A 19,984-nucleotide genomic window follows, 5' to 3' on the forward strand; every position below is an offset into this window, starting at 1 on the left:
TTGGACACTCTGAAGAGCTGTTCACTGGTCCATTTCCATATTTGGGCCCCTCGCCTGATACGCTTGAAGTGGTGGAAGAGGAGATCCCATGTTGCGATGCCCAAATATTTGAACAGCCACGGCCACAGGAAGTTGACGTTGGCAATCTGTCACAAGAGGTGGACGATGACGAGATACAATTGCCAGGAAGTGAGGAGGAGGATCGTGGTGCGCAAGTGGAAGAGGAGGAGGTGGTGGATGATCTAGTAACTGACCCAACGTGGAAGGAGGACATGCAGAGTGAGGCCAGCAGCACACAGGGGGAGGGAGGCAGAGTACCCCAACAGGCAGGAAGAAGCAGTGTGGTGGCCGCAGACAGAAGGCAGGCAACCGTTCCCCGTAACACCAACACGAGGGACATTGCCAGTACAAGCGGTAGGTCTTCCAGAGTCTGGAATTCTTTTAAAGACTCTGCTGATAACCCCAAAAAGGCCATATGTTCCACCTGCCATGCCAGCATCAGCAGGGGTGACAAAACTACCAGCCTGACCACCACCAGCATGATCAGGCACATGGCAGCAAAGCACCCGACTTTGTGGGGCGAAACCCAGGGTCCACGACCAGTGTCAGCGGGTGTCACCACTGCTTCTTCCACTGTTGTGCGTGCAATAGAACCCCCTGTTGTGTGTGCAAGGCAATCCCCTGTCCATACTGCATGTAAAGATGCCCCCTCCTCTCAGTCTTCACTTGTTATGGCAGTTTCTCAAGAAACAGCATCAACGTCCACGTCCACGTCCCACCGCAGCGTTCAATTGTCCATATCCCAGACCTTTGAACGAAAGCGGAAATTCACAGCTAACGCCCCACAGGCCACAGTCCTAAATTCGCACATTTCACGACTGCTTGCGTTGGAAATGCGGCCTTTTAGGCTAGTGGAGACGGAATCCTTCCGCAATCTTATGGCGGTGGCCGTCCCTCGGTACTCGGTCCCCAGCCGACACTATTTTGCCCGGTGTGCCATCCCCGCACTACACAAGCACGTGTCCCAAAGCATCTGCTGTGCCCTCAACAACGCAGTTACTGGGAGAGTCCACCTGACAACGGACACGTGGACAAGTGCTTGTGGCCAGGGACAGTACATCTCTCTGACGGCACACTTGGTAAACATAGTGGAAGTCGGGACCCAGTCGGACCTTGGGACGGAACACATCCTCCCCACACCGAGGATTGCGGGCCTTATGTCAGTCAGAGTTGCCCCCACAGTGTACAGCTCCTGCGCATCCTCCTCCTCATGTTCAGCCTCCATCTCAGATATCACCACATCAGTTACAAGCTGGAAGCATTGCAGTGCTGCCTCCGCCAAGCGGCAACAGACTGTGCTGAAACTCATAAGCTTAGGTGATAAACCTCACACTGCTTGTGAGTTGTGGACAGCTGTGAAAGAGCAGGCAGATCTGTGGCTGAGACCGATGAACCTACATCCCGGCATGGTCGTGTGTGACAATGGCCGTAACCTGGTGGCGGCTCTGAGGCGAGGTGAGATCACACACGTACCATGCCTGGCTCATGTGCTTAACCTCGTGGTTCAGCGGTTTCTTAAATCGTACCCCGAGTTGCCAGATCTGCTCGTGAAAGTACGCCGCCTGTCAGCTCATTTTCGCAAGTCGGCTACAGCTTCCGCCGCCCTTGCTGTGTTGCAGCAGCGTTTGCAGCTTCCGGCACACAGACTGGTGTGTGATGTCCCCACACGTTGGAACTCTACCCTCCACATGTTGCAAAGGATTTGTGAGCAGAAGAGAGCAGTTGTGGAGTACCAGCTGCAACAAGGCCGTCGATATTCAGGTCTGACTCCACACATAAGACCTCAGGAGTGGACCTGGATGTCTGACATATGTACCATCCTGACAAACTTTGAGGAGGCCACCAAGATGGTGAGTGGCGATGATGCCATCATTAGTGTCAGCATCCCACTTGTCTGTCTTTTGCAACGCTCTCTGCAGAGAATTAAAGAGGAGGCATTGCAGCCAGAGTAAGATGAGATGGATCAAGAAGCCGTAGCGGGCGATTACACACAGCCCAGCTTCATCTCATCCCAACGTGCATTGGGGGACAATGAGGGAGAGGAGGAGGAAGAGGAAGAACAGGAGCTGCTATCATGCGTTGTAGACGGTAGTACCTGTACAAGTGTCATACCGTCGGTTCAGCGTGCGTGGCCTGAGGACAGGGGGGAGGAGGAAGAGGAGGAGGAGGAGGAGAGCATGGTCAGTCGTCATCTTGGTGAGGACACGGAAATCTTGCCCGTTACCAGTCTGGCACGCATGGCTGACTTTATGTTACGCTGCCTTAACCGTGACTCTCGCGTTGTCAAAATGTTGGGTGACAGTCATTACTGGTTGGTGGCACTTGTAGACCCCCCGCTACAAGGAGAACTTTCACTCTCTTATTCCTGAGGTGGAGAGGTCTACAAAAATGGGGCAGTACCAGAAGGCCCTTGCTGCAGAATTCCCATCTGAACACGCTAGCGGCAGAGGTCACAGTTCGTTGCCCAACCAAGGCGTACAACGTTCTGGGACAGTTTTCTGACACCCGCCCAGCTTACAGGCCCTGAGGCGCGGGGTACTCTCACAAGGAGTGGAAAGTTTCAAAAGATGGTGAGGGAGTACCTTGCTGACCGTACCAGCATCCTCCGTGATTCCTCTGTGCCTTTTAATTATTGGGTATCCAAGCTGGACACTTGGAATGAACTCGCTCTGTACGCCTTGGAGGTCCTGGCCTGCCCTGCCGCTAGCGTGTTATCGGAGCGTGTTTTTAGTGCCGCTGGGGGAATTATAACTGATAAGCGCACTCGCATGTCAACTGACAATGCTGACAAGCTGACCCTTATCAAAATGAACAAGGGCTGGATTGGGCCAGACTTCTCATCACCACCAAATGACAGCAGAGTAACATAAAGTCAAATCCACTGTGTTATTTCGGGAGGTGTATTCACATGCACCGCTTCACACCCACACATGGGTATACGCTTCCTCGTTTTGGCTGTTTTATCTTCTTCTCCTTATCCTCAGCCTCCACCACCACTATACCACCAGGGTGCCAGCATTGCAAGTTCCTCCGTCCTTATTTTTGGTAGCTTTTGCTTGCAAGGCATAAGCAAATACTATGGGACACCCACTCCCCAATAATGGGACTTATATTTGTAATATGCTGTACTGCATGGTTCTTGTAAGGGGCATTGCAAGTTGCTCCGTCCTAATTTTTGGCAGCTTTTGCTTGGAAAGCATAAGCAAATACCATGGGACACCCATTCCCCAATAATGGGACTTATATTTGTAATATGCTGTACTGCATGGCTCTTGTAAGGGGCATTGCAAGTTGCTCCGTCCTAATTTTTGGCAGCTTTTGCTTGGAAAGCATAAGCAAATACTATGGGAGACCCACTCCCCAATAATGGGACTTATGTTTGTAATATGCTGTACTGCATGGCTCTTGTAAGGGGCATTGCAAGTTGCTCCGTCCTAATTTTTGGCAGCTTTTGCTTGCAAGGCATAAGCTAATACTATGGGACACCCACTCCCCAATAATGGGACTTATGTTTGTAATATGCTGTACTGCATGTGACGCGCCCCCTGGGCCGTGTGTACACATGTGTGGGATACCCGGTGCCGGGTCTCTGGGGTCTGTAGTCTCCGTGGCGGTGACCCGGTCCCGTGGCTCAGGCTGGTCAAACCAGTGGCAGTCTTTCTTAGGTTTTGAGGTTAATTGTCCGACTGCGCCACCCGTGGATTGCGGTCAGGGAGTACCACCGCTGCGAGGCAGACCGCTGAGGCTGGTGTTGTGTGCGCAGCAGAGAATGGGATAACTCCCCACGGGAGGAGTATAGCCTCAGGGCAGTGAGTGTGGATGATGGGGGTGATGGTTCACGAGCGCAGCAGGAATGACTCAGGGTCTTTGCAGTGCAGTTCAGGGTCTTTACTGATGATTATAAGGTAGCATAAGAGGCCTGGTCAGTCTGTGAGCAAGCAGGAGTTCCCCTGGCCAGGTGGAGTTGTAGGCCTTCCCATCTGTCTGCACTCTTCCTGGCTACCTTGCTGTAAGCGGGTAGAAGTAGCCCACGTCCCTGAGTGTACCGTGTAGTGCTCACCCGTATGGCTGGTGACTTGGGGCCTTCTGTTAGCCTCCGCTCCACGACGGCGGTGCTGGTCCCTTGCTTGTGACTGAGCCTCCGGGCTTCTATGGCCAGAGGACCTGAAATCCCCTGCCGGCTGGTTTCTGCTGCTGGATATATAAGTCCTCACAGCCTCGGACTCCTGTGTCCGGTTCCTATTGTCTTCTGCCAGGGCGCGCTCTGCTCAGCTTCCAGCCCCTGGTCTTTAGCTCCTAGCTCCTACAGAGCTCTTTGCTGTTACTTTCCCTTGCTCTCACTCTGACTCTGACTGTTCTCTGTTCTCTGACTCACTCAACCCCGCCCCAGATCCAGTTTATAAGGGCAGAATTCTCCCCTCCCAGGACTGGGGCAGGAGGATGTTGCATGTTTAAGGGATCCTGACCAGGAAACCTCCCACTTGCTCTCCGATGTAATATCTCTATTACTGTGGTGACCAGACCCCTGGGGTGCCACACATGGCTCTTGTAAGGGGCATTGCAGTTCCTCATAATTTTTGGAAAGCCTTCCATTCACTGCTTAGGCCAACAGTGCACAGGAGACCCAGTTGCTATAAATGGAAAAAAAGGTTTAGTTAACGCCCTCTGACCTCCATGTCATTTCCAAGGGGCATTGGAGTGCCTCGAAATTTTTGGTAGGCATTGCACTCACTGTATGCCCTATAACTGTGTAGCCGAACCGCTCCTTTTGTTACAGAAACATATCCTACAAGACATATCTGGTTGACTGGCCTGATATTGATGTGAATGGTCCCTGTTCCTCCTGCTCTTTCTCCTTTGTCACTATCTCATCCATAATTTATCACCTGAAGCTTTGTTTTAACGGGAGTCATAGAACTTGGATAGTAGCAGGAAAACATCCAGCAATCCTCGGAGGAGGTAGGATATGCGCCAAAACGCTGACCACCTCAGGCCTAGCCGCTACTACATACATGCGCTTGCATTACAACAAAACAAAGCAGATGCTAACTTCTATCATCCTCATCATACTCCTCACCTTGGCACTCTCAACTCTCCTGATGGAGAAGCCAGGGCCCACCGGAGGAGTCTGATAGTCTGGTGGGCTCGGCCAATGCTACCCTAAAGCAGACCAGGCTAAGAAAAGTGTGGGAAAGGTTACCAGGACAAATAGGGGTGGCTGGGGACCGAGTATGGACACCCGGCCACCCCCTGGAGGCTGGGGAGCAAGCGGGGACACCCGGCCACCAGGCGGCTGGGGACTGAGTATGGATACCAGGCCGCCGACACAGCCATGGCGTGGTGGCCAGATTCCGCCTCCACATGCCTAAAAGGCCCAATTTAAAGTGCAAGCAAGCAGTATGGTATTGCAGCCTGGGGGTGGGTGGGTGGCAGGCTGCATACTTGTGCTTGCATAGCAAGGAATGGGAGAGGTACAATTGAACACTGCCCTGGGACAAGGACTTGAATGGGGATAGTTGCAAGTCTGCAACGACAGGTGCAAGGTGGGAGGCATTTTTGCATGTACCATGAACAGGGGTTTGGCATGCACACACTACAGCGGAATAGGCTCTCCTTCCCACTAAATGCACTGGGGAGGGCACAGGTAATGTTTTGGTATACGCGCTTAACCTTATGTATAAGGCACACCAGGACAAATAGGGGCGGCTGGGGACTGAGTATGGATACCTCGCTGCCGAAGCAGCCATGAGGTAGTAGCCAGCTTCGGCCTCCTCCAAACTAAAAGGCCCCATTTCAAGTGCAAGCTAGCAGTATGGAATTGCAGTCTGGGTGTGGGTGGGTGGCAGGCTGCACACTTACACTTGCATTAAAAGAAAACATAGCAGATGCTAACTTCTGTCATCATCATCATGCTCCTCACCATGGCACTCTCAACTCCACCGATGGAGAAGTCAGGGCCCACCGGAGGAGTCTGGTTCTCTGGTGGCTCGTCCAATGCTGCCTAAAGCAGGCCGGGCTAAGAAAAGTGTGTGGGGGGATGTTCCAAGGAGAAATAGGGGCGGCTGGGGACCGTTTATGGACACCCGGCTGCCCCCAGGCGGCTGGGGACCGTGTGTGGACACCCGGCCGCGGGGCGGCTGGGGACCGAGTATGGACACTCGGCCGCCGGGCAGCTGGGGACTGAGTATGGATTCCAGGCCGCCAACACAGCCTTGACGTGGTGGCCAGATTCCGCCTCCACATGCCTAAAAGGCCCAATTTCAAGTTCAAGCAAGCAAGCAGTATGGTATTGCAGCCTGGGGGTGGGTGGGTGGCAGGCTGCATACTTGCGCTTGCATTGCAAGGAATGGGGGAGGTACAATTGAACACTGCCCTGGGACTAGAACTTGCATGGGGATAGTTGCAAGTCTGCATCTTCTGATGCGGCAAGGATCACTTATGATGGGCACACTTTTAGACAGTGACCTGAGAGTCAGAGATGCTTCCATGGGTCTTCCCCATGCTGTTCCCATGTCTTTTCAGCACTTTATGCATGTGTCACACAGCACATGGCCAGATAAGGTTGTAAAATGTTAAAATGACATTTCCCGGTGAATGCATTTGTCATAGTTGAAAGCAATACAAAAGTGCAAAAACGCATAAAAAATGCTACTTGTGAACATAGCCGAAGGTGTGGAGGAGTATTTTTGTTTTTGGTCATTTATTTTAACTTATACACAAGTCTTTTCCCTGGAAAGGATGTTCCTTAACATATTTCACAGGAAAAAAGTTTCACTTTCGTTTTTGAACGTTTTATTGTGAGCCCGTAAAAGTGGCTTAATACCTCTGACCACGTTGTTGACAGCAGTGACCTGGGGGTCAGAAATGCTTCCTGGGGCGATCCCATGCTGTCCCCATGTCATTTGAGCACTGTCACTATCGTTTTGGGCACTTGTTAGGCTTTTAAAAGACTGCCGGGGGTGCCACCGCAAAAATGCTCGAGTCTCCCATAGACTAACATTGGGCTCGTTGCTCGGGTCGAGCACCCGAGTATCACAGCGAGCTCGGCCCGAGCTTCGAGCACCCGAGCATTTTAGTGCTCGCTCAACACTAGTAGCAATAAAACATTTCTATGAAATTAAATTCTCTCTTGACATGGCATCTTCTTGACCACCGCTCACCCTCTTACACAGTAGTCACATCAGTAATTCGCTCCCACCAGACCAGAGCCCTGCAAACCTGCCCCTACTAGCCAGCATCCCTGACACCCCTTTTAATCAACTGCAGGCTACTGACAAGTAGGTCAGTAGTGTTGGGTGTGTGTCCAACATGACGTATTGCAATTGTGGAAGTCTCGGTATAATCAGGCTCATCAATGGAACCATAAAATTATTCTGCTCGTCAATATCCAGATCTTCCCATTCCAGCAAAGAGCATTAGAAATGGTTTGATATCTAGGTCGCGTAACACAAGGTCTGTGGCCAATGAAAAAAACAGACAACCAAGTGTTCGGATGCCTGTCACTTTTTAAGACATCCAGGAGAGAATTATGAGAAGCCCCAGGAAAATGACTAGAAAATGATCCCCACTGGTGCATGTCTACAAAAGAACATCTCTCCTTGTACACAAGTCCCTTCACTTACAGCCACCGGTGCCATCAATGCACAAGTTAAAGAGGGGGTGTATAGATGGACTTGAGTGTATTGGATATGGATATGATTGAATGAACCCCTTTCCAAAACATGAAGTACAATGAAGCATGGCTCCATCTGACTTGGTATGGTAATTCATAAAACAATAGATCCTGGAACACAGAAAATTAATGGCGTCCTGTTTTTCGGAATCTCCACTGGGCCCCCCTTCTTACTCCACATTGAGATGCCATTAGTCTCCCAAGATTGAAGTTGTGTATACCACTTAGAAATACATCTATAAAACCATAATAAACCATCCGTCTGGTTGGACACATGCTCCGGTCTCCAAGTTCATTGCCTCCGGGCTTCACATTTTTCAAGAAATATTAGATCTCTTAACAACGTATCCGACAATTTCCTCCAAACATCATCAATTTGTATGGAACATGCAAGTAAATCAGCCAACCCTGAGCTACGCAGTTACTGGGATAATCAGAAGACTGGTAACAAAAAATAGTTTTTTGGCTTTTCATAAATTATTTTCTCTGGATGAATTTCATAAGTGGATGAGGAAAAAGATGGAAAAATTAGATCCTATGAGTGATGGCCACAGGACGAGGGGTACGGCAACAATCAGCAAACACGCACAAAGATTAGATAATATAATATGAATATTTACTAATCAGTTTATAAAACAAAGGAAAGGATGATTGGTAAATAGTTTATAAGTAACAAATATGATGACAGCAGTTCCTCTCAATAACACCAAATAAGAGTATTCACAGGTACACTTAAACAGAATTAACAGTTATATGAGAGCAAAATACAATGCAATTAACCTTTTCTATGCATAAATCAATAAAACAACAGTGTTGTGCCTTTTCTCCTAAATAACTGGACCTCTTTAAGCCTATTTATGCATGCACATATATATTTAGATGTAAGATGGTACTAGAGCGTCCTGAGACTGAATTAGAAGGGTCTTTGCTGGGTTGAGTTCCGAATAATCAAAAACGCCATCTTGAAGCTCTTGGGGAATGCCGATCTCTCCAACGCAGGGCTTCTCTAAGTCCTTAGAGATAGGGCCCCATATAGCCTAGCCCAAGATGCTGTGTACTTGGTTGTCCTCACCGTCAGCTCATGTCAAACCGAACAACGGATTCCAGGGTCACGAACAACAGATCCAGAGTCGTACCGCTCTATCTAGACTTTTTCCAAGGGTTCGCCACTTCACTTCCACCCAGACTCGCCTTCGACCCCTCCCAACCACCAAACCCCTGTGCCCTACCTCCGGCCTCTCTCTGCTGCCCTCTACTGGCCGGATCATACAGTATATTAAATCACAAATCTCCAACAATACAGTAAACTGTGATTAACCATTAAACCTACGTGAGAGAAGAAATAGGACTTTCCCTCCCTTTCCTGAATAATTTTTGGACAGATTTTCTCGAAATTTCAGCCCACATAATACTGCCATAAAAAGTTAAATGGGTTGTCTGGCCTTAGGTTACAAATCTTCAGTCACTCTACGTGACTGCAGACTTGTGAATCCTCACATCATGGATACTGTGAGGATTCTCTGGTGCCATCGCCGGGAGTGGGTGGTGATGTGACCCGCAAGAATGCGATTTGCATCCTTCTGGCCACATTCCAAGTAGACTGTATTTGGCCTCGCTCAATACATTTGCATTGATCGTGACCACATGTATGCAGATTACATACATATGGTCACGCACCTGCCAGCTACCGCCACCGGAGAATCCTCAAAGCGAGTAGTATGCACACTGTGACGATTCACAAGTCTGCAGTCACATTAAGTGACTGCAGACTTGTAGCATAAAGCCATTTTAGACAATACTGCTACATACAGCTTATATAATCCCAATATAATACATTTATATATGACCTACTGCTACAGTCTGCCAGCAAGCAGTCATGGATGGTCCTATTTCTTTGATAACTGAGCAAATAGAGATCAACTGGTTCCACAGCTGAATGTGTGTATTTCTAAACAAAAAACATTATATGGACAAAAGTATGTGCCCCCTCCACGTTACATCTACAGGAGCTTTTCTAATCTCTCATTCTACATCCATAGCATTAATATGGAGTCGGTTAATTAATTAATATTGCAGCCATAATAGCTTCTGCTCTTCTAGGAAGACTTTCTAAAAGAATTTGGAGTGGTCTGTGGAAAAATTTGTCCCTTTATCCAGAAGAGCATTTGTGGCACCCCAGGGGTCTGGTTTCCACAGTAACGGCAATGTTATGTCTGAGAGCAGGTGGGAGGTCTCTTGGTCAGGGATCCTGTGCATGCCACACCTCCTGCCCAGTCCTGGGAGGGGAAGAACTTCCCCTATATAAACCTAGGGCTGAGGCAGGGTTAGTGAGTAGAGAAGAAGTAGAGACAGAGAAGAGAAGCAGCATAGGAAGAAACAACAGGAGCTCTGTGGGAGCAGTACTACAAGGAGTCAGGGGCTGGCAGCTGCAGAGCTCGCCCTGACTGAGAAGCTATCACCGGACCCGGAGTCCGAGGCTGTGGGGACTAACTCCTATCCAGCAGCAGAAACCGACCGGCAGGGGATTTCAGGTCCTCTGGCCAAGAAACCCGAAGGCACGGTCACACGCGTGGGACCAGCACCGCCGTCGTGGAGCGGAAGCTACTAGAAGGCCCCGAGTCACCGGCCATACGGGTGAGCACCACACGGTACACTCAGGGACGTGGGCTACTTATACCCGCCTCTAGCAAGGTAGCCAGAAGAGTACAGTTAGTTTGGGAGGCCTACAACTCCGCCTGGCCAGGGGAGATCCCATCTGCTCAAGGACTGACCAGGCCCCAATCGCTAGCCAGTACTCCGGGAGGGTCTATCTTTGTCACCAGTAAAGACCCTGAACTACACCGTACCGTCTCCGAGTGGTTCCTGCTACCCCCATCATCCACGTCGGCTGCCCTGAGGCCATACCCCTCCCGTTGGGGGTGATACTATCACGCTGCACAATCCTACCACCGGCCTCAGCGGTCTGCCCTGCAGCGGCAGCTCCTTCGCTGCATTCAACGGGTGGCGTAGTCGTACAACATCTACCGCTAATACAGCGCCACTTAGTCTGACTCCCTGGGCACGGACCGGGTCACCGCCACGAGACTACAACCCTCAACAGATCCGGCTCCGGGTAAGCTCCCGCGTGCGCAACGCTGCGCGACACAGGCCCAGGGGTGCGTCAACTTTTGGCGTAGTCGGCAGGATTTCGTGCCCGCAACCACCGGGTACTGCGTGCCTGAAAAAGACTGTTCAAACTTACCAGTGGTGAAGATTCCCGCCATCCGGCGCCATCTTCAGCCTTCTTCCCGCCATCGGTGAAGATTCCCGCCATCCGGCGCCATTTTCAGCCTTCTTCCCGCCTTCCGTGGAGTTTTCCCGCCGTTGGACGCCATCTTGAAGACGCCGCGCGGGAAGAAAAGGGGCGTGGACTCCAAAAGCGCGCGAGAACTGAAGCCCCGCCTCACGTTCAGACGTCGCGTAAGGTCCTGGAAGGAGCCCAGCAGATGCTGACGTCACAGGAGCGCGACGGAAGGTCCTCAACCCTGACGATCCACTGCGGAGCCGCGGCCTACGGAAGAGGATCATCGCAAGGTAGGCCACGGTCCACTAGGGGGGAGAAGGATGTCGGATACGGAGGAGAGCTTCACCGCTTCAACCCCCGCCAGCGCCACCGCCGTTGCGGTCATGCCTTTCACCATGCCCTATATCCCGGGGGCAGCCTGGCTACCCCAGTACTCAGGGGAATCACATACCCTGCATGACTTTAGAGAAAAGTTGGATAGCCTCTTCCAGGTGTATCCCCTCACAGAGGAGCAAAAAGTGAGCATCCTGGTGGCCCAATTAACCGGGGCAGCCCAAAGGGAGGTAAAGTCCTGGCCACCTGGGAGGAGGACTGTCGCAGAGATACTAACCCGGCTGAGGGACACCTTTGATACCCGCACCTCAGCCGAGATCAAGCTTAGATTCTACGGGTGCAAACAGCGGGCACATGAGAGTATAAGGGACTATGCCCTGAACCTACAAGAGGCCCTGAGAGCCATTAAGCAGACCGACCCTGACGGCATGGGAGACGAGGACAGGCTGTTGACTGAACAATTTATAGAGGGTTTATATTGCAATGCCCACCGAACCCAGTTGCGGGCAATGGCCTTACAGGACCCTCATCTGGGATTTGCACAGTTCAAGGACAGAGCCATCCGGGTGCTCCGAGAACCAGCACCAGGTGGCGTTGTGACCCACAGACGCCCCACTACCACTTACCACCAGGAGGCGGCGCCCTTGTCGGCAGGGCCTGTGGGAGCTGATGCGCAGGCTTTGAACAATGACCCGGCTCCAAACCTGCACCATCAGGTCCAAGAGCTAGCTAAAAGCGTTGCTGCGCTAACCCGAACTGTGCAGTCTTTACAGGTTTCCACTCCAGGGAAGATCCAGCTGGCATCCGGACCGGAGGACATCCCGTGGCGTCGACCAAGGAGGACCCCACCGGCCAGAGGAAGACCCAGCGACCGATACAACGAGGACGGACGACCCATCTGCCGCCGCTGCAATCAACCTAGACATATCGCAAGGTACTGTCCTTTAAACTGGCACAACCTGGGGTAGAGGGCCAACCCCCAGGAAAAAGATCATCAGGCCCATCGAACTGGCGCGACAGATATGTGGGAGGACGTCCAGTCTTGCCTGTGGTACTGGATGGCATCCCTATGAGTGCCCTATTGGACACCGGGTCACAGGTCACCACTATCCCGTACGTGCTCTTCAAGCAGTACTGGAATGACTCGGATATCACCCGCTACCCTGACGACGACTTGAGTATCATCGCCAGCAATGGTCAGCCCGTGCCACAGATTGGATTTAAAGAGGTGACCATTAAAATCGGTAGAGTCGAACTGGCAGCACAGGGACTGATCATTGTAGACATTGACAAACACGAGAGTCACCCAAAGATAACTCTAGGAACTAATGTAATTTGTAAATTGTCTTGCAGAGGTGATTTTCCTTTTACAACAGGTTGCCAAGAACGCCAGCTCCGGCCAGCAGCGAGTGCTCCAGAAAGAGATCCGGGCACTGATGCGACGGCAACAGATAGAACTCTCCGGTGGTGAGATTGGTAGCGTAAGAATGTGTGACCCTTTCCCTATTGCCATGCCCCCAAAAAGTGAAATGATGATTTGGTGCCGGGCAGCTATTGGTCTGAGAGGTAGAGATTACCAGGCAATGGTAGAACCAGTTTACTCAGACAGTAGGCCCACCATTTTGACAGCACGGGGGGTGGTCAATGTACGCCATGGGAGGGTGCCCGTTCGCATAATAAATATCGGGAAGAGGGAAGTGTACCTGCCCCGGTATGCCACGCTAGCCAAATTGTATACCATCAATCAAAATTCCATACAGTCCGTAGAACCCTTGCCTCCATCTTCCCCGGAGGAAGGTAACGGCTCTAAGGAAACAATGGAGGACTGGTGTCAGCAACTACATTTGGGTACTGACTCCACTCCCTCACACCAGAAACAGGGAGTCTATCGGGTGGTTCAAGAGTACGAGAGAGTGTTTAGTAAACACCCGTTAGACTTCGGGCGAGTCAAAGGGGTGGAACACCACATCCCCACGGGAGACCATCTTCCCATAAAAGAGAGGTATCGACCCGTACCCCCTGCACACTACCAACACGCCAAGGGGATGCTTAGGGACATGAAGGAGGCTGGGGTGATCAGGGATAGCTGTAGCCCCTGGGCAGCTCCACTAGTCTTAGTCAAAAAGAAAGACAACACCATGAGGATGTGTGTAGATTACCGGAAAATTAACCGTATTACACACAAGGATGCGTACCCCTTACCAAGGATAGAGGAGTCTTTGGCTGCTTTAAGATCTGCTAACTTCTTCTCTACCTTGGATCTCACTAGCGGGTACTGGCAGGTTCCTGTAGCAGAGGCGGACCGGGAGAAGACCGCATTCACCACCCCGATGGGACTTAGCGAGTTTACCTGTATGCCGTTCGGACTCTGCAACGCACCGGGAACCTTCCAACGATTAATGGAGTGCTGTCTGGGCCACAGAAACTTCGAGACGGTCCTGTTGTACCTGGACGATGTCATCGTATATTCCAAGACTTATGAGGACCACCTGAAACACCTGGCGGAAGTGTTCGAAGCTCTGGCAAGCTACGGCTTAAAGGTAAAACCCTCCAAGTGTCACCTCTTGAAACCAAAGGTGCAGTACCTGGGACACGTGGTGAGCGCTGACGGAGTGGCTCCCGACCCTGATAAGATCACCGCAATTAAGGAATGGCCAAGTCCCTCCAGTGTAAAGGAAGTGCGGCAGTTCCTCGGGTTGGTAGGCTATTACCGCAGATTCATCCCCGGTTTCACCAAAAAGGCAGCTCCTATGCAGGACCTCCTGATAGGCCAGTCCCGGAAGGCCAAGAACCAGAAGCCGCCCTTCAAATGGGAGAAGTTAGAAGAAGAGTCCTTCCGCCAGCTGAAGATGGCCCTCACGGGGGATGAAATCCTGGCGTACCCTGATTACAGCCAGCCCTTTATCCTCTACACCGACGCAAGTAACATCGGGCTAGGAGCCGTACTGTCCCAGGTCCAGCAGGGGAAAGAACGAGTAATCGCTTACGCTAGCCGAAAACTGCGACCCACCGAAAGAAACCCTGAGAATTACAGCTCATTTAAGCTAGAGTTCCTGGCAGTGGTGTGGGCAGTCACCGAACGCTTTAAGCACTACCTCGCTTCTTCCCGGTTCACCGTGTACACGGATAACAACCCGTTGACACACCTGGACACGGCAAGACTCGGTGCCCTAGAGCAGAGATGGATGGCCCGTCTGTCCAACTACGAGTTCACAATCAAATACCGGGCAGGACGCTCCAATACCAACGCGGACGCCTTGTCCAGGATGCCAAACCTACCGGACGTAGGAGAAGATCCAGAGGGACTGGAAGAAGTCGAACTCCCCGCGTTCCACCGTCATGGGACTATCCAGTATTCCCATCGGGTAAGGAGTAAGGAAGCCGCTACGTTTAACCCCTTGCCTCACTACAACTGGGAGGAAACGCAAGACAGTGACCCTGCCGTCCGGCTGGTAAAGGAGATGCTGACTCGGCCAGAGGCTCGCCTTGACCCAGACGCTCCGGAGGAAGCCAAGCAACTGTGGGCTGAGAAGAGTCGACTGTTCCTTTACAAGGGGAAGTTGTGCCGCAGAATGGTTAACTCCCGGACGCATGAACTAATCTGGCAAGTAGTGGTGCCACGGAGAGACGCAGCCATGGTGATGGAGGCATACCACGACGGGGCTGGACACTTCGGATGGAAGAAGCTGGAGTTCCTGCTGCGTGGGCGGTTCCACTGGGTAGGCATGAGGGGAACCATCGAGAGGTGGTGCAGAGACTGTGGCCCGTGCAACCTAAGAAGGAAGGACCGTGCCAGCCAGAAGACTCCCCTGCAGTCCATCGTCACCCGGCAGCCGTTGGAACTGGTAGCCTTGGATCATGTAAAACTGACCCCAAGCAGAAGTGGCTACGTCTACGCGTTAACCATTGTGGATCATTACTCCCGGTTCTTGGTTGTCGTCCCCGTTAAGGACTTAACGGCTTAAACAGCAGCTAGAGCCTTCCAGCAGCACTTCTGCCGTCCACACGGGTACCCGGACCAAGTGCTGACGGACCAGGGACCTGCCTTTGAAGCGGAGGTCTTCCAGGAATTCTGCAATCTGTATGGCTGCCGGAAGATAAGGACGACACCCTATCATCCGCAAACTAATGGACTTTGTGAGAAAATGAACCAGGTGGTAATGGATCTCCTGAAAACGTTGCCCCTGGAAGAACGCAGTCTGTGGCCTGAGAAGCTGCCCGATCTGGTGGACCTATACAACCACATCCCGGTAGGTTCCACCAACTGTACCCCGGCTTACCTAATGAGGGCGAGACCTGGTAAGTTACCTGTTGACCTGGAAATGGGAGTCCTGACACCCGAGGACACTTCACCAGAAGCAGACTGGGACACAGAGAGGCAGCAGCAGTACCGGAAAGTACAGGAGAGCGTGGAGCGAAGTCTCTGTCAGGCTAGGGAAAGACAAGAGAAAACTTACAACCAGTATGCTCCCGCTGTTCCCCTGGTACCCGGAGAGCAGGTCTTGAAGAGGAAAAGACGGCTCCACAAGTTGGACAACCAGTGGGAGAAGGACCCGTACACCGTACTGCCCTCAAGCCACGAGAACCCGAAAGTCTGTACCATCAGTAAAGACGGAGGGGAGACCATAGCCATTGTATCCCGGGATCACCTGAAGAAGTGTCCTGAACAGCTACGGAACCCTGAAGAGGAACAAGAAGACCATCGACCCGTAGAGGAAAGGGAAGATATGGTTAGTACTGTGCTCGGAGACTTCCCTCGGTCCTGGACTCAAGTCAATGGTGCAGTTGTGGTACCCGTCCTCACGTTCCTCCAACCAGCATCCCAAGTGCCTACGGAGCAACAGGTAGAGCTGGAAGAGCAGCCGGTCCAGGAGGCAGAAGACTCCACACAAGCAGAACAGGAGGATCAACCCTCTGCTTATAGTGAGCCTGCCGTACCCCTAGTGAGCCAAAGAGCCTGTAGACAGCTGCCCAGTTTACCCTTGACAGCTCCTACACCCTGTAGTTCAGGGCTAGACAGTCAGCTCCGTAGGTCCACTAGGGCCACTAGAGGCCAGTTACCCGCACGTTGGAGGATTTGAAGTGTATAAATTGTTTTATTTGTGGTTACCTGTTTTTCTTGTTGCTTGTATATAATTATGTGTTTCTAGTTATTTATAGGAGTCCTTGGTGGATTTACCGGGAATCCTTGTACATGGTTGGAGCGTAACCTAGGAATGGACTAAAGACTGTTAAGGACTCGGGGCAGGACAGACCCCTACCTGGTTACGTCTCCCTGTTTTGGTGAAATGGACACCTTGCTTTTCTTCAAAGACTGCACCCGGTTGCGGACACGCCGTAACCATCTTTATGTGTTTTTCTTATTGTATTATTATTGTTTATACCTTGTTATGTTTTTCTAAAAATATGTTTAGTCCCGGAGTACTAAATTTCACTAGGGGGGAATGTGGCACCCCAGGGGTCTGGTTTCCACAGTAACGGCAATGTTATGTCTGAGAGCAGGTGGGAGGTCTCTTGGTCAGGGATCCTGTGCATGCCACACCTCCTGCCCAGTCCTGGGAGGGGAAGAACTTCCCCTATATAAACCTAGGGCTGAGGCAGGGTTAGTGAGTAGAGAAGAAGTAGAGACAGAGAAGAGAAGCAGCATAGGAAGAAACAACAGGAGCTCTGTGGGAGCAGTACTACAAGAAGTCAGGGGCTGGCAGCTGCAGAGCTCGCCCTGACTGAGAAGCTATCACCGGACCCGGAGTCCGAGGCTGTGGGGACTAACTCCTATCCAGCAGCAGAAACCGACCGGCAGGGGATTTCAGGTCCTCTGGCCAAGAAACCCGAAGGCACGGTCACACACGTGGGACCAGCACCGCCGTCGTGGAGCGGAAGCTACTAGAAGGCCCCGAGTCACCGGCCATACGGGTGAGCACCACACGGTACACTCAGGGACGTGGGCTACTTATACCCGCCTCAAGCAAGGTAGCCAGAAGAGTACAGTTAGTTTGGGAGGCCTACAACTCCGCCTGGCCAGGGGAGATCCCATCTGCTCAAGGACTGACCAGTAGTGTTGAGCCACCCCCGTAGTGTTCGGGTTCGGTTCGGTTCGTCGAACACCGGGATGTTCGAGGAACTGTTCGTCGAACTGTTCGTCGAACACCTTAGAACACCGTCGAACACCGTTAAAACCAATGGCAGGCAAACAAAAACACATAGAAACACATAGAAAACACCTGCAAAGGTGTCCAAAAGCTGACAAACTGCTCAGAAGACACTCTCTTTAAAAAAGCCGGCCGGCAAATTCAGCAGCGGCTTACACCGGTACCCGACAATTTAGACAAGAAGGAATAGAGCATCACACATAGATTAGATAGATAGAAACATGTCAGTCACACATATAAGAAGCACAGTGACAGTGTTGGTTACTGCACTTGTCATTTAGTGTAAAGGATTTATTAAAAAAAATATTAGTGTTTTCATGCACCGTCTCTTTAAAAAAGCCGGCCGGCAATTCAGCATCGGTACCCGACAATTTACAACAGAAATAATAGAGCATCACACATAGATTAGATAGATAGAAACATGTCAGTCACATATATATGAAGTACAGTGATAGTGTTGCTTACTGTACTTGTCATTTAGTGTAAAGGATTTATTTAAAAAAATAATAGTGTTTTCATGCACTGTCTCTTTAAAAAAGCCGGCCGGCAATTCAGCAGCGGTACCCGACAATTTAGAACAGAAAGATAGAGCATCACACATAGATTAGATAGATAGAAACATGTCAGTCACATATATATGAAGTACAGTGATAGTGTTGGTTACTGTACTTGTCATTTAGTATTAAAATAAAGGATTTATTATTAAAAAAATTGGCGTGGGGTTCCCCTTAATTTTAGGCTCTAGCGGAGGTTAAGCAGACGGCTGGGGCAGATGTTTGAAGCCTGGGAAGGGGGTAATACCCACGGAGCTTCCCAGGCTACTAATATCAGCCCCCAGCTGAATACATAGCCTTTACTAGCTATTAAAATGGGGGACCCCCCCAAAAAAATGACGTGGGGTCCCCCCTAATTTAATAGCTAGCAAAGGCTAGGCAGACAGCTGGGGGCTGATATTAATAGCCCAGGAAGGGAGCCATGAATATTGGCCCCCTCCCAGGCTAGAAACACCAGCCGTCAGCCGCCCCAGAAATGGCGCATTCATAGGATGCGCCAATTCTGGCACTTAGCCTCGCTCTTCCACGCTGCCCTGGTGCGGTGGCAGGGGGTAATAGGGTTGGGGTTGATGTCAGCTTATAATGCCAGCTGACATCAAGCCCAGGTTAGTAATGGAGAGGCGTCTATAAGACACCCCCATTACTAACCCCATAGTCAAAGTTAAAAAAAACACAAACACCCAGAATAAAGTCCTTTAATTGAAATAAAGACACAATCCTTTATTGTTCTAAATTAAACCATACTTACCATCACGCCCATTCCAGCTGAAGCCAACGATCTCCTGCAATAAAAGAAAAATAATAAAGCAACCTCATCCTTACCTTTCCATGGTTCCCACGACAGCTTCAGCTCTGCTACATCGAGATGACAGGCTGGACCGCAGCAGAACGCTGCCATCCAGTCTGTCATCCCGCAGACACTGAGAAGCGTAGGCTTGCTTGCGCTGCTCAGCGTCTCTCTGTGACGACATCCAGAGGAGCCGAGTTCATGTCCAATGAACTCGGCTCACCTCATGCACATCACTGACAGCGTGGGAAAATTCTCACGCTGAAGCGCTGATTGCAGGAGAATTTTCCCACGCTGTCAGTGACGTGCAGGAGGTGAGCTGAGTTCATTGGACATGAGCTCACCTCATGCACATCACTGACAGCGTGGGAGAATTCTCCTGCACTCAGCACTTCAGCGTGAGAATTTTCCCACGCTGTCAGTGACGTGCATGAGGTGAGCCGAGTTCATTTGACATGACCTCGGCTCATCTGGATGCCGTCACAGCGAGACAGTGAGGAGCGCAAGCATGCCTGCGCTTCTCAGTGTCTGCGGGATGACAGACTGGATGGCAGCGTTCTGCTGCGGTCCAGCCAGTCATCTCGATGTAGCAGAGCTGAAGCTGTCGTGGGAACCATGGAAAGGTAAGGATGAGGTTGGTTTATTATTTTTCTTTTACTGCAGGAGATCGTTGGCTTCAGCTGGAATGGGTGTGATGGTAAGTATGGTTTAATTTAGAACAATAAAGAATTGTGTCTTTATTTCAATTAAAGGACTTTATTCTGGGTGTTGTGTTTTTTTTAAATACTTTACTAGAAATTCATGGCGGTCATGTCTAATACTGGCGTGACCCCATGAATTTTGGGCTTGGGGCCAGCTGATAATACCAAGCTGGCCCTAACCCCTTTATTACCCAGTGAGCCACCGCACCAGGGCCCTGGATGAGTTGGGTACAGCGCCAGAAGATGGCGCTTCTATGAACGCGCCATTTTCCGGGGTGGCTGCGGACTGCAATTTGTAGCGGGGGGGGGCCCAGAAAGCTTGGGCCTCCCTGCGCTGCAGATTCCAGCCCCCAGCTGCCTAGTTGTACCTGGCTGGACACAAAAATAGGGCGAAGCCCCACGTACTTTTTTTTAAATTATTTCATGAAATTCATGAAATAATTAA

The 19,984-nt window shown here is 51.1% G+C and overlaps 1 protein-coding gene across 1 annotated transcript in view; it reads right to left on the reverse strand.

Annotated features, from left to right (window-relative positions):
• Positions 1 to 7,440: 7,440 nt before the first annotated feature.
• LOC141264715 (uncharacterized) overlaps positions 7,441 to 19,984 on the reverse strand; it is a 37,356-nt gene continuing 24,812 nt past the window's right edge. The window contains exons 4-5 of the mRNA XM_073676981.1: positions 7,683 to 7,843; positions 7,441 to 7,514 (exon numbers count right to left, since the gene is read on the reverse strand). Coding sequence (XP_073533082.1) covers positions 7,441 to 7,514; positions 7,683 to 7,843 — 235 coding nt within the window. The remainder of the gene's footprint in view (positions 7,515 to 7,682; positions 7,844 to 19,984) is intronic.

The sequence above is a fragment of the Phyllobates terribilis genome, unplaced genomic scaffold, assembly GCF_046119375.1.
Source record: "Phyllobates terribilis strain yellow unplaced genomic scaffold, ASM4611937v1 Scaffold_4__5_contigs__length_816908805, whole genome shotgun sequence".
NCBI lineage: Eukaryota > Metazoa > Chordata > Amphibia > Anura > Dendrobatidae > Phyllobates > Phyllobates terribilis.